Genomic DNA, 13,819 nt, shown 5'->3' with positions numbered 1-13,819 from the left:
CCAGTTTGGCCAGTGCCTTTGGCTGGACCATGACCCGCAATGGGCTTCTCTCTTTGCCTCAGGTCAACGCACACCGAGAAGATGGCGTCAGTCTTGCCAGCAACCATTCGGGACTGCCCTCCATGCTCCCGGCCCAGAACGCGGATGTGAACCACAAGGCGCAAGACAGCTATAGAGGTACGTCCGCACGCCCGCCCGCCCGCCCACCTATGGGGCACCCGGTCCCTGGGGCTGCTGGGTCACTCTCTCCCGGGCTTGGCTTTCAGTGCTGTCGGCTGCCTTGGGCCCTGCAGAGATCAAGTCAGAGCACAAGGAGAAAGACGAGAGCGCGCATGACGGGGCCTCTTCAGACGACATGAAGTCCGACGACGAGTCCTCCCAAAAGGATATCAAGATTTCATCCAGAGGAAGAACGAGGTACGGTGGCAGCGGAGCGGGAACCTGGGGTGGCCAAGGAGACCCCTCCCATGCATTTGCCATGGGTCCAAGCACCCCAATTCTATCAGGGACCCTGTGGGGGAAAGTGGCCAGCTGTGGAATTGGGAAAGCATGACCATTTCTCCATCTTCTTCCCACGCAGCAGGGAGGTCTCGGCAAACTGTGGGGCTCCCCCAAGCTAATAAGTATTATTATTATTATTATTATTATTATTATTATTATTATTGGGTTGTTGTAGGGTTTTTCTGGCTATATGGCCATGTTCTAGATGCTTGCCATAGATGCAGGCGAAACGTCAGGAGAGAATGCCTCTAGAATATGGCCATATAGCCTGAAAAAACCTACAACAACCCAGTGATTCCGGCCATGAAAGCCTTCGACAATACATTATTATTATTATTATTATTATTATTATTATTATTATATTTATTATATTATTTATATATCTGTAGACATCTAATCACCTCTCAACAAAAGATTGCCCCAGGCACTGCCAGGCTATCAAATGCTAATCAAGGTGGTCAGTTGAAACATTCACCCCTAGCTCCAGCAGACAAGAGTCCTTTGTCCCACCCTGGACATCACTCCACAGATATATAAACCCTTTTTCCTAGTTCCAACAGACCTCACTACCTTGCCATAGATGCAGGTGAAATGTCAGGAGAGAATGCCTCTAGACCATGGCCATATAGCCCGAAAAAACCTACAACAACCCAGTGCTTCCGGCCATGAAAACCTTCAACAATACATTATATTATTATTATTATTATTATTATTATTATTATTATTATTATTTATATATCTGTGGATATCTAATCACCTCTTAACAAAAGATTGTCCTAGGCACTGCCAGGCCATCAAATGCTAATGAAGGTGGCCAGTTGAAACATTTACCCCTAGCTCCAGCAGACAAGAGTCCAACAACTCAGTGATTCCGGCCATGAAAGCCTTCGACAATACATTATTATTATTATATTATTATTATTATTATTATTATTATTATTATTATTATTATTATTTATATATCTGTGGACATCTAATCACCTCTCAACAAAAGATTGCCCTAGGCACTGCCAGGCCATCAAATGCTAATCAAGGTGGTCAGTTGAAACATTCACCCCTAGCTCCAGCAGACAAGAGTCCAACAACTCAGTGATTCCGGCCATGAAAGCCTTCGACAATACATTATTATTATTATTATTATTATTATTATTATTATTATTATTTGAAGTACAGCTTGAGTCAATGGACCACAGGGTTCAAACAGAGAGATAGAACACAACAGGATCCAAACGCATTTCCCCAATGTGCGCGCCATGCTCCTCTTTCCACAGTAGCACCAACGAAGACGAGGACCTGAACCCGGAGCAGAAGCTGGAGCGGGAGCGGGAGCGGCGGATGGCCAACAACGCCCGGGAGCGCCTCCGGGTGCGAGACATCAACGAGGCGTTCAAGGAGCTGGGCCGGATGTGCCAGCTGCACCTGAAGAGCGAGAAGCCCCAGACCAAGCTGCTCATCCTGCACCAGGCCGTGGCCGTCATCCTCAGCCTCGAGCAGCAAGTCCGGGGTGAGCCAGGGAGAGGGGCCTCTGGGGGGATGGAGGGGAGGGGGCTGCCTTTGGGCCCCATTCAAAGAGGAGGGGGTGTCTGTCCTGCACCTCTGAAATCCTGCAGACCAGTGGTTCTCCACCTTCCTAATGCCACGGCCCCTTAATACAGCCCCTCCTGTGGTGGTGACCCCCAACCATAACATTGCTTTTGTTGCGACTTCGTCACAGTCATTTTCCTACTGTTATAAATCATAATGTAAATATCAGATATGCAGGATGCATTTTCATTCACTGGACCAAACTGGGCACAAATACCCAATATAACCACAATGTAAATTCTAGTGGGGTTGGGGGGGGGGGGGATTGATTTTCATCATCATCATCATCATCATCATCATCATCATCATCATCATCATTTAATTATTTATTAATCGCCCTCCATCCGAGAATGCTCCAGGCGATTTACAGCTATTTGGGAGTTGTAGTTGCTGGGATTTATTGTTCACCTATAACACTGTTCAACGGAGAAAAAGTTGCGGGCCTGGAAATAGTTGTTCTTTTATGATTTTGGGGTGCTGAAAACAAAAATGACATTTAAAAATGTATAATGGCTCTAGTTTTTATGATATAAGCAATCACGTGATCACGTATGGTTGAAAAAATGCATGTTGCGACTTACACTATGGAAGATTCTAGAATACTCTAGAAAGTTTGATGACGCAGTATGAGTGCCGTGTGCAAAAGCCAGAAAGCCCTCTATAAGGCCAGACTTTTGAACGGTCAGGGTCAGTCAGTTGAAGACGGAGACAGTCTTGTTACACATCGTTTTACATCATTCTTTTGACTGTCGTGATGCCTCCTCGCACGTGTGTCAATAAAGCCCTATGGAAAAAAGATACCAAGGCCAATGGACTCCGTCCATGCTGTCAGACTCCTTCTGGAGCATTGCAAGAGGGAATCCTTGCCTTGAAGACAAAAGGAAAGTCAAGAGAAGCAAACAGGATATAAACTAAAGTCACAATTAAAGCAACATTTCAACTTTCAGACTTTTCAACTGCATTCGGCCTACTAATAGAGTTTCTTGCTGCACAAACATAAACAATAGACTAATTAAATAAATATTTATCATGTCTAAACTATTGGCAATATAATTTAACTAAAATTTAGTAAATATTCACGGTTTATATACATGCAGTAAGGTTAGGCGCATTATCATAATATTAACGAATTACCTATTGTGGAGAAAATTGAAATAGCTGTTGCATAAAAACCAGAGCCAATTAACACATTTAATTATTATATTTGATGTATTGTCGAAGGCTTTCATGGCTGGAATCACTAGGTTCTTGTGGGTTTTTTCGGGCTATAGAGCCATGTTCTAGAGACATTTCTCCTGACGTTTCGCCTGCAGCTATGGCAAGCATCCTCAGAGGTAGTGAGGTCTGTTGGAACTAGGAAAAAGGGTTTATAGATCTGTGGAATGACCAGGGTGGGACAAAGGACTCTTGTCTGTTGGAGACAGGTGGGAATGTCTCAACTGACCACCTTGATTAGCATTTGAAGGCCTGCCTGAGCCTGGGAAAATCTGTTGCTGGGAGGTGTTAATCTGTGCCTGGTTTTTTCCTCTCTGTTGTTTTGCTGTTATAATTTTAGAGTTTTTTAATACTGGTAGCCAGATTTCGTTCATTTTCATGGTTTCCTCCTTTCTGTTGAAATTGTCCACATGCTTGTGGATTTCAATGGCTTCTCTGTGTAGCCTGACATGGTGGTTGTTGGTGTGGTCCAGCATTTCAGGAGAAATGCCTCTAGAACATGGCTCTATAGCCCGAAAAAACCCACAAGAACCTATTCTATTTGAATTTGAAGGTGGGTAGCAAATGGGTCAGAAGCCTTTGGTCTGAGCACCGTGCTTCCGTCGACCCCAGAGTTCTGAGCCCCGACCAGAAGCAGTTTGGTACCCAGCGTGCATTCTGTCATGTCTCCTTATGAGCCTTGTTTGATTTGGAAGCGGAGGGGGGGGGGGGGGATGTGTCACTATCTGCCCCCTGAAGCAGCCTCTTCCTGCACACCAGCAGCACCCCATCCACCCTCAACCTTGGAAAGTTCTCTCACCCCCTTTACGCACACACACTTGCACACACGCTGCTTCTTCTTCTTCCTCCTCCTCCTCCTCCTCCCCCCTTGGGCTCCTGGCTGGACCCAGCTGTGCCCCGCGCCTTGCCCCCCCCCCCCCCATTCTCCTCCTCAGCTGGTGCTCTTCCAGGGAGGGCATCTCAATGTCTTGGAAATGCGGAAAGTGTCAACATCAATATCTGCTCAACGGCTGGAATCGTAGCTCAACGTCTCACCCGTGCGCTCTTGCTTTCATGCCGGCAGCCGGAGCCTCATTTTCACCCGGTTTGCCCATCAGTGAGGGGGGGGGGGGGCGGGAAGGAGGACCAGAAGGGACAGAATCAAGGGGAATTGAGGGTGTGTGTGTGTGTGTATATATATATGTGTGTGTATGTCCTCCCCCCCCCTCTCTCTCTGTGTATCTATATAAATAAAAAAATAATGTTCATTTGTGCAGCTAACATAACTCAAAAACCACTGGGCGAATTGACACCAAAGTTGTGTCAATTTGCACAATACATGTATCAGGACAACGAGTGACCATCACTCAAAAATTCATTTTGTTAATTGGGAGTTGTAGTTGCTGCTATTTATAGTTAACCTACAATCAAAGATCATTCTGAACTCCACCAACGATGGAATTGGACCAAACATGGACAAAAGGACTCCCGTGACCAACATGGGCATCGATGGGCATTGACTTTGAGTTTGAGTTGTAGTTCACCAAGACCCAGAGAGCTCTGTGGGCTCAAACAATGATGGATCCGAACCAAACTTGGCACGAATATTCCATATTCCCAAATAGGAACACAGGTGGAGTATGGGGGGAGGGGGATAGACCTTGACATTTTGGAGTTGTAGTTACTGGGATTTATAGTTCACCTACAATCAAAGAGCATTCTGAACTCCACCAATGATGGAATTGAACCAAATGTGGCACACAGGACTCCCATGACCAACAGAAAACACTAGAAGGATTTGGTGGGCATTGACCTTGAGTTTGGGAATTGTAGTTCACCTACATCCAGAGAGCACTGTGGACTCAAACAATGATGGATCTGGATCGAACTTGGCACGAATATTCCATATGCCCAAATAGGAACACAGGTGGAGTTTGGGGGGAAAATAGACCTCGACATTTGGGAATTGTAGTTACTGGGATTTATAGTTCACCTACAATCAAAGAGAATTCTGAACCCCACTGATGACAGATTTGGGGCAAACTTCCCACACAGAACCCCCATGACCAATAGAAAATACTTAAGGCCATCCAGTCCAACTCCCTTCACCAGGGCAAAAAAACATAATCAAAGCCCTCCTGACAAAGAGCCATCCAGCCAGAGATAGAGATAGATATATATGGTTCACACACACACACAGATGTAGTATCATGGATTTGAAAGGGACCCCTAAAGAAGGACACTGATATGTTGCATATTCCAGGGTGGGCAAACCAGACAATCTTCCCCAGAGTCGTCTTTTCCTCATGACGCATTCCTTTCCTTCCTTTCTTTCCGCAGAGAGGAACCTCAACCCCAAAGCAGCCTGCCTTAAGAGAAGGGAAGAAGAGAAGGTGTCTGCCGTATCGGCAGAGCCCCCGCCTCCGCACCCAGGAAGCCACCCTGGCCTTAGTGAAACTACAAACCCTATGGGTCACATGTGAGCACCAGCCAGGTAAGTCAAGGGCTCCTTCGGCTCCCGTCCGTCTTCCTTTCCACGTCTCCTACGGCTGCCTCGGGGCCACAAACCTCCCGTTCAAAGTAATGGCACTGACTTGTGTGACTTGGAATCCATCTCTCCTCGCAATAATGGTCTTTGTGCCGTTACACCCAGACCCTATAAAACTAAACTAAGATGTGCTTCTCTCTTTGTCTGGGCGGACCGCTGGGGTCTTTCTTTTTGGAAGCTTGAGATTTTCAGCAACGGAGGCTACTTCAGTCTTTAAACACCAATATTTATTGTATTGGTGTTGCATTGTATTGTATTGTATTGTATTGTCGAAGGCTTTCATGGCTGGAATCACTGGGTTGTTATAGGTTTTTTCGGGCTATATGGCCATGGTCTAGAGCAGTGGTTCTCAACCTTTCTAATGCCGTGACCCCTATATAACGTTCCTCATGTTATGGTGACCCCCAACCATATTTTTGTTGCTACTTCATAACGGTAATTTTGCTACTCTTATGATGCATAGTGGAAATATCTGATATGCAAGATTATTTTCATTGTTACAAATTTAACATAATTAAAGCATAGTGATTGATCACAAAAGCAATATGCTTGGGGAGTATGGACAATGGATGATGGGATTTGTAGTACCTTCAACAGATTCAGCTCTGACTTCCACAGACCATTGAGACCCCCACAAATTATAGACCTCGAACAAACATGGCGAACAGAACCCCAATGACCAACAGAACCCCAATGACCAACATCTTTCTGCCTCCCTCCTGCACCCTTCTCAGCTGGGAAAGGCGCGGGGGTGGGGCAGAAAGGCTGAGGAGGAGCCGATCAGGAGTGCTAGCTTTTTGGCTGGCACAGGGGGTCGGCAGCCATTTTGTAGGAGGCGGGGCCATCCAAGGCACCTTCGCGACCCCCCAAAAATGGCCCAACGACCCCCCAGGGAGTCGCGACCCCCAGGTTGAGAACCGCTGGTCTAGAGGCATTCTCTCCTGACGATAAGCCCACCATATGGTTCACAGATGTGGATGACACTTTCACCCTTTGGAGCCATGGAGAAGAAGAACTCAACAGGTTCCTGGGCCATCTGCACAGCATCCACCCAAACATCCAGTTCACCATGGAAAAAGAAAATGGAGGAAGACGGCCTTTCCTAGATGTCCTCGTCATCCGCAAACCAGATCAACTATTGGGTCACATCGTTTACAGAAAACACACACACACAGATAGAGATCTGCATCAAAACTCCAACCATCACCCAAGTCCAAAAAGAAGCCCCATTCAAGCCTTGGCAGACCGTGCAAGAAGAATCTGCGAAGCCCACCTCCTCCAAGATGGACGGAACCCCCTCAACTGGGCTCTCCAGGCCAATGGAGACTCCGCCTTAGACATCAGAAGAGCTGCAAGACAACTGAGAAGAAGCCACGAGAGTCAAGACAGAGGGAAAGTGTTCTTGCCAGACATCAAGGGAACCACTGACCGCAGAGGGAAGCGGATGAGGAAACACAACATACAGTCAAGAGTGTGTAAAGCAAGTAACATGTTTGTGAATGTGAAACATTGAAAGTCTACTTCAGAAAAGTAAACCAAGCATATTATACTGACTGTAAGCCTCAAGATTGCAACAAATCACAAATGTAACCTCAAGCGTTGGAGCCAGAAGTTATAAATAAACTGTGTTACTTCGTTATACAGAAGTGTGTCTCGGGGCCTGTACAAAGGTTAAACAGCACACAGAAAGTCTCAGCTAATATGAAAGAAGAAACTGAATCATTATAAGAGTAAAGAGGTTTTTCTTAAAATAAAGTAATAGTCTCTCCCTCCCTCCTTACAATATAAATTGGTGGCAGTAATATTACGCTTCTTTACACTCGGCCTACCTGGTGTGATGCCTCCCTCCTTGCTGGCGGCCGTGGGTCATGCTAACCCTTTTCACGTTGTCTCCCCAGAATTCCAGATTGACGGGGAGGAGGCCCAGGCGAAGGACCCTTTCTGCACAGGACACAGACTGGAAACCCCCCTCAACGAAGACGACGGCGCCCCGACCGGCAAGAGGAGGAACATGAGGCCCCGACGCCACCCTCCGCCACGGTGAAAGGAGCCACGAGGCTGGTGCCGGCACCTCTTTCCGCCCCGAGCGTGCGCCTCTTCCTCCTCCTCCTCCTCCTCTTCCTCTTCCTCTCCCAAGCCGAGGCCCGCTGCTCCCGCACAATCAATCCAAGACTTGTTGCTCTCCTCCTCTCCACTTTCCGTGGAAGTTGCCTTGTGCCTAAACCGAATTGACAAACGCATTGTAACTGCAAATTCTTATTTATTTGTAGAGGTCTGCCTATGAAGAGCCAATGGGGGGGCGGGTCAGCCGCCACGATGGTGGGCCGGCCGACCTCCAAAAGGGCACCTTGGGAGGAAAGCCATGCCCACCGTTGACCCTTCTTCTCCTTCCGGAGAGTATCTCTCGAAAGAGTGTCTTAAAGGAAACCAGGGGAGCCGGACACGAGGGCCGTCCTCTGCCCCCCGTTCCTTGAGGCAGATCAGCCCCCACGGTGCCCAGGGTCCCCGGGTTACAGACAGATCTTTTCCATGCAAGCGGTGGGCAAAGTATCTGAGCATTGGGGGGGCATTGGGGGGGGGGGTCTTAATGTCTCCACAGTCCCCTCCTCCGGGTCAGGAAAAGCCTCCTCAGCCCCACAGAAAGCACAAAATGTGTTGAAATGCAAGACAGACGCTTCATCCTTATGTGCCGCCAGCAGTCTGGTTCAAACCTTCTTTGGGGTGAGGACCCTAGCCCCCCCCCCCTTTGGATTGAGAAGAGAGGGGGGGAGGAAGAGAGAAGGGCGCTTTGCCCCTGACACCCTCCCCCCCCCATTGTGCCCTTCCATTCACAGTCTTCCATTGGAGGAGAGGAGTGGGAAGGGGCCACCCATGCCTTTCCTCTCTCCTCTGCTTCTCTCTCTTCTTTCCCTGGGAGAAATCCTGCCGCCTTCCGAAAGAACAAAAGCGGGGAGTGCCTCAGGTGGGGGCTCACCTGCAGCCACGCCCTCCTCCTCCTCCTCCTCCTCCTCCTCCTCCCTTTCAGTGCTTCCCAGGGAGCCTTGCACAGCCTGCTGAGAGGAAGCGCTAGGGGCTCCTTATCCTTCCTTCCTTCCTCCCTCCCTCCCTTCTTTCCTCCCTCCTTCCCTTCTTTCTTCTCTCCCTCCTTTCCTTTCTCCCTTCCTTCCTTCCATCCTCCCTTCCCTCCCTCCCTCCTCCCTTCCCTCCCTCCCTCCCTCCCTTCCTTCTATCCTCCCTCCCTCCCTTCCTTCCTTCCTTCCTTCCTTCCTTCCTTCCTTCCTTCCTTCCTTCCTTCCTTCCTCGGTCTCTCCCTTCCTTCCTTCCTTTTTTCCTCCCTCCCTTTCTTCGTTCTTTCCTCCCTCCCTCCCTTCCTTCCTTCCCTCCCTCCCTTCCTCCCTTCCTTCTTTCCTCCCTCCCTTCCTTCCTTCTTTCTTTCCTTCTTCCCTTCCTCCCTTCTTTCCTTCCTTCTTTCCTCCGTCCCTCCCTCCCTTCCTTCTTTCCTCCCTCCCTTCCTTCCTTCTTTCTTTCCTTCTTCCCTTCCTCCCTTCCTTCTTTCCTTCCTTCTTTCCTCCGTCCCTCCCTTCCTTCCTTCCCTCCCTCCCTTCCTCCCTTCCTTCTTTCCTCCCTCCCTTCCTTCTTTCTTTCCTTCTTCCTTCCTCCCTTCCTTCTTTCCTTCCTTCTTTCCTCCGTCCCTTCCTTCCTTCCTTCCTTCCTTCCTTCCTTCTTCCCTCCCTCCCCCCCTCCCTTCCTTCTTTCCTCCCTCCCTCCTTCCCTCCCTCCCTTCCTCCCTTCCTTCTTTCCTCCCTTCCTCCCTCCCTCCCTTCCTTCCTTCCTTCCTTCCTTCCTTCCTTCTTTCTTTCCTTCTTCCCTTCCTTCCTTCCTTCCTTCCTTCTTCCCTCCCTCCCCCCCTCCCTTCCTTCTTTCCTCCCTCCCTCCCTCCTTCCCTCCCTTCCTTCCTCCTTCCCTCCCTCCCTTCCTCCCTTCCTTCTTTCCTCCCTCCCTCCCTCCCTCCCTTCCTTCCTTCCTTCCTTCCTTCCTTCTTTCTTCCCTCCCTCTCTCCCTCCCTCCCTCCCTCCCTTCCTTCCTTCCTTCCTTCCTTCCTTCCTTCTTTCCTCCCTCCCTCTCTCTCTCCCTCCCTCCCTTCCTTCTTTCCTCTTTCCCTTCCTCCCTCCCTCCCTCCTTCCTTCCCTACCTCCCTCCCTTCCTTCCGCCAGGCCTTTTCCTTTTCCTCACTCGTGTGCTATATCCTGACTCTCTTCCCTCCCTCCCTCCCTCCCTCCACGGCTTTGCCATGAACCCAGAAGCTTCCCTCACGAAATGGAAAGAAACAGAGAGAGAGAGAGAGAGAGAGAGCAACTCAGAGAGAAAGAGAGAGAGAGAAAAAACATTTGGCTTATTTTTCACGGTAGCTAGTCTTTTATACAATAATCTTGTAAGAAAGTTTCTTGAATTCTAAATATTACTCTTTCTAGATTTTTGAAATCGAAAAAAAAAGTTTTCAGTAAAAAAAAATATTTCTTACTTTATTTTACTATATTAGGTAGTAAAAGAAAATGTAGGGTTATTGACCATAACCTGTTCATTAATCTCAGACATGTTACAATAGCCTTGTACGTAAGCACATAGTAGGGTTCTAGCATCCTGTGTAGTCCCTTGGGGAGCCTTGTACGCGCTCCTCGTCCTGCGAGAGGAACGGCTTCTCCTCTCCTCTCGTCGCCCGGTTCAGTTCCCTTTGTGGGTGAATTGCCGTTTGTACCCTGAGTCCAATCCCAAGGTGTGGCAGAAAAAGCTTTTCCAACCAGCAGTACGAAAGGTTCAACACTCCTTTTTCTGTCAGAGGAACAGAAAAACACCATGTATATAACATTTATGTAGCAATAAATGTGCCATCTTTTTTTTAAAAAAGCATGTTGTCTATCTTCCCGGTCTGAGCACCTTATTTATTTATTTATTTACTTTTCTTGTATACCGCAGTTTCTCAGCCCGTAGGCGACTCAACGCGGTTCACAACAAGAGCAAAAGTCAATCGAACAACATACAATATTTAAAACCATTAACAGCATAATATACAAAATAATGACACATCAATAACGACACATCAACGTCTCGTAACTAAAATCGTGATCCAATTCGTCATCCATAATTCCGTTTCCTATATTCATCGTGTACATTGCCTTGTTTAACCGAACGCCTGTTCAAACAGCCAGGTTTTTAGTTTTCTTCGAAACACCATTAATGAAGGGGCTGATCTAACGTCCATGGGAAGGGCGTTCCACAGCCGAGGGGCCATCACTGAGAAGGCCCTGTCCCTCATCCCCGCCAGCCGTGCTTGTGATGCAGGCGGGATCGAGAGCAGGGCCTCCCCAGAAGATCTTAGAGTCCTGGTGGATTCGTAGGCAGAGATACGTTCGGATAGGTAGCTTGGGCCAGAACCGTTTAGGGCTTTATAGGCCAACGCCAGCACCTTGAATTGAGCCCGGTAGCAAATCGGCAGCCAGTGGAGCTGGTGCAGCAGAGGAGTTGTATGCTCCCTGCGCTCCGCTCCTGTTAGTAACATGGCTGCCGAGCGTTGGACTAGTTGGAGCTTCCGAGCCGTCTTCAAAGGCAACCCCACGTAGAGAGCGTTGCAGTAGTCTAAACGGGATGTAAACGTCTCTGTTTGAAGCATAATTTCAAACGATGGGAGGAATTGCTGCTGCGAACATTAAAGGTTTCCCCTAACCCACTTCTCTTTATCACAGGACGCTGAAACTGCCCATATTTCCTGCTCGCCCAAGGAGACTTATGGAACCCAGTAGGTTCCGGAATGCTCTGAGGGATCTGGAGCCTGACAGCGACTCAGTCGATGTGCAGGTGGATGCATCTGGCAGCGAAGCTGATCTGTGATGGCGACTAGCACAGTCTCCGTCCCGTGCCCACTACGGAAGCTGGACTGGAAGGGATCGAGTCCGGCGGTGTCATTTAGGAACTGCTGCAGCCCTCTCCACCACCTTGCCCAGTGTAAAGGCGGGTAAAACTACTGCCACCAAATTTGTGAGGAAAGCCAGGCAATGATCAACATCAGCTTAGGAGCTATTTTATAAAGAGACTATTAATTAGAGAAGGCTTTATTCATTTGATAGCGTAGCGTTTACTGTCCCTGGCTTGACTTTACTTCTTATGCAGGCTGTTTGACTTAAGAGAAACTGTATCAGGCAAGGCTTGAGGAAAACAGTAACAAGTTTATTTTAACAGGAGTATAGCATGTGTAATTGTTTCTTCACAAGAGGCACGAATCTTGATTGGTTACATTAGTAAGGTTTCATGAGTAACCTCAGGCACAGACTTCCAAGAAGTTTCTATAAGCAGATATAACTCTTCTGGACAACTGTCCCAACAAAACAAATAAGCCAAAAGGCCTATTCAACTGAATTGGCTCCCAGCCAAACCTTGATTCTTAACCCAGAATCAATAACCCCCTGTAGTTTTATCACTACCGGGTCCTTTCCTGTAACCCCTTTGGTCACAAATTAATTCCCTGAATCTCCACCCAGAGATTCAGTCTTCCCTGTAGCTCACCGGCTTACAGACTGCCCCTTTCAAACAGCTGCCCCGTGAAGAGGCAGTTGGCTCCGCCCTCGTTGCTATGGCAACTCAGCTCAAGCCATCAGCCACCATCTCTAACAAAATATAATCCTACATACTTAACATTTATTAACTACTGTTTAAACAACACATAACCATAAGAATAAAAGTTACACATCGTCACACCCAGGAACGGAAGGTTCGAGACCGGGCGGTAGCTAGAGGGAACCGAATGATCTAAGTCTGGTTTCTTCAGCAGCGGAGATACCATCGCCTCTGGAAAAACTCCTTGCTCAAGGGAGCTATTTATTATATTCAACATGGGAGTTGTGTGCTCCCTGTACGCTGCCCCAGTTATTAACCTGGCTGTCTCTCATTGGACTATTTGAAGCTTCTGAGCAGTCTTCAAAGGCAACCCCATGTAGAGGGTGTTGCAGTAATCTAACCTAGATTGGGACCAGAACAGAGCAGGATTGATGGATTTCCTAGCAAAGGGAACCATGATCACTGGGGCAGACTAGGGTTCACTGGACATTGTGGAAGGCCATCCAAATCAAGAGACAACGTGGCATGCCCACCAAAGGTGTCCTTTGCCTTCTCCAAGACAATTGGAAGAATTGCCCAAATGGAAGAAGCATGCTCCGTTGGCTTGGAAATTCTATTGCAGTGGTTCTCAACCTTCCGAATGCCGCCACCCCTTAATACAGTTCCTCATGTTGTGGTGACCCCCAACCATAACCCTAACATTATGAATCACCATGTAAATAATGATCTGCAGGATGTATTTTCATTCACTGGAGCAAATTTGGCACAAATACCCAGTATGCCCAAATTGGAATACTGTTGGGGTTGGCGGAGGGATTGATTTTGTCATTTGGGAGTTGTAGTTGCTGGGATTTATAGTTCACCAACAATCAAAAGGCATTCTGAACCCCACCAACAATGGAATTGAACCAAACTGGGCACACAGAACTCCCATGACCAACAGAAAATACTGGAAGGGTTTGGTGGGCATTGACCTTGAGTTTGGGAGTTGAAGTTTACCTACATCCAGAGAGCACTGTGGGCTCAAACAATGATTAGGTATAGACCAAACTTGGCACGGATACTCAATATGCCCAAATGTGAACACTGATGGGGTTTGGGGAAAATAGACTTCGACATTTGGGAGTTGTACTTGCTGGGATTTATAGTTCACCTACAATCAAGGAGCGTTCTGAACCCCACCAATGATAGAATTGGGCCAAACTTCCCACACAGAACCCCCATGACCAACAGAAAATACTGTGTTTTCTGATGGTCTTTGGCGACCCCTCTGATACCCCTTCGCGACCCTCCCAGGGGTCCTGACCCCCAGGTTGAGAAACACTGTTCTACTGCATCCCCTGATTCACCCGACCTCATGCCATTGGACTTCCACCTCTTTCT

The 13,819-nt window shown here is 48.0% G+C and overlaps 1 protein-coding gene across 11 annotated transcripts in view; it reads left to right on the top strand.

The window, feature by feature from the left end:
* The window catches only part of TCF12 (transcription factor 12), a 144,863-nt gene extending 137,052 nt beyond the window's left edge, over positions 1–7,811 (top strand). For 7 of the 11 annotated variants that reach the window (XM_067471198.1, XM_067471196.1, XM_067471194.1 and 4 more), the window contains 5 exons: positions 63–177; positions 267–417; positions 1,773–2,005; positions 5,620–5,773; positions 7,726–7,811. In XM_067471198.1, the coding sequence (XP_067327299.1) occupies positions 63–177; positions 267–417; positions 1,773–2,005; positions 5,620–5,762 (642 nt within the window). In that variant the 3' untranslated portion in view covers positions 5,763–5,773; positions 7,726–7,811. The remainder of the gene's footprint in view (positions 1–62; positions 178–266; positions 418–1,772; positions 2,006–5,619; positions 5,774–7,725) is intronic. The other 4 variants (XM_067471197.1, XM_067471199.1, XM_067471193.1 and 1 more) reach the window with 1 other exon arrangement.
* The last annotated feature ends 6,008 nt before the right edge of the window (positions 7,812–13,819 follow it).

This window comes from Anolis sagrei, chromosome 9, assembly GCF_037176765.1.
Source record: "Anolis sagrei isolate rAnoSag1 chromosome 9, rAnoSag1.mat, whole genome shotgun sequence".
NCBI classification, from domain to species: Eukaryota; Metazoa; Chordata; class Lepidosauria; order Squamata; family Dactyloidae; genus Anolis; species Anolis sagrei.
The sequence above is the reverse complement of the archived record's forward strand: the minus strand, read 5'-3'. Positions and strand labels throughout refer to the sequence as shown.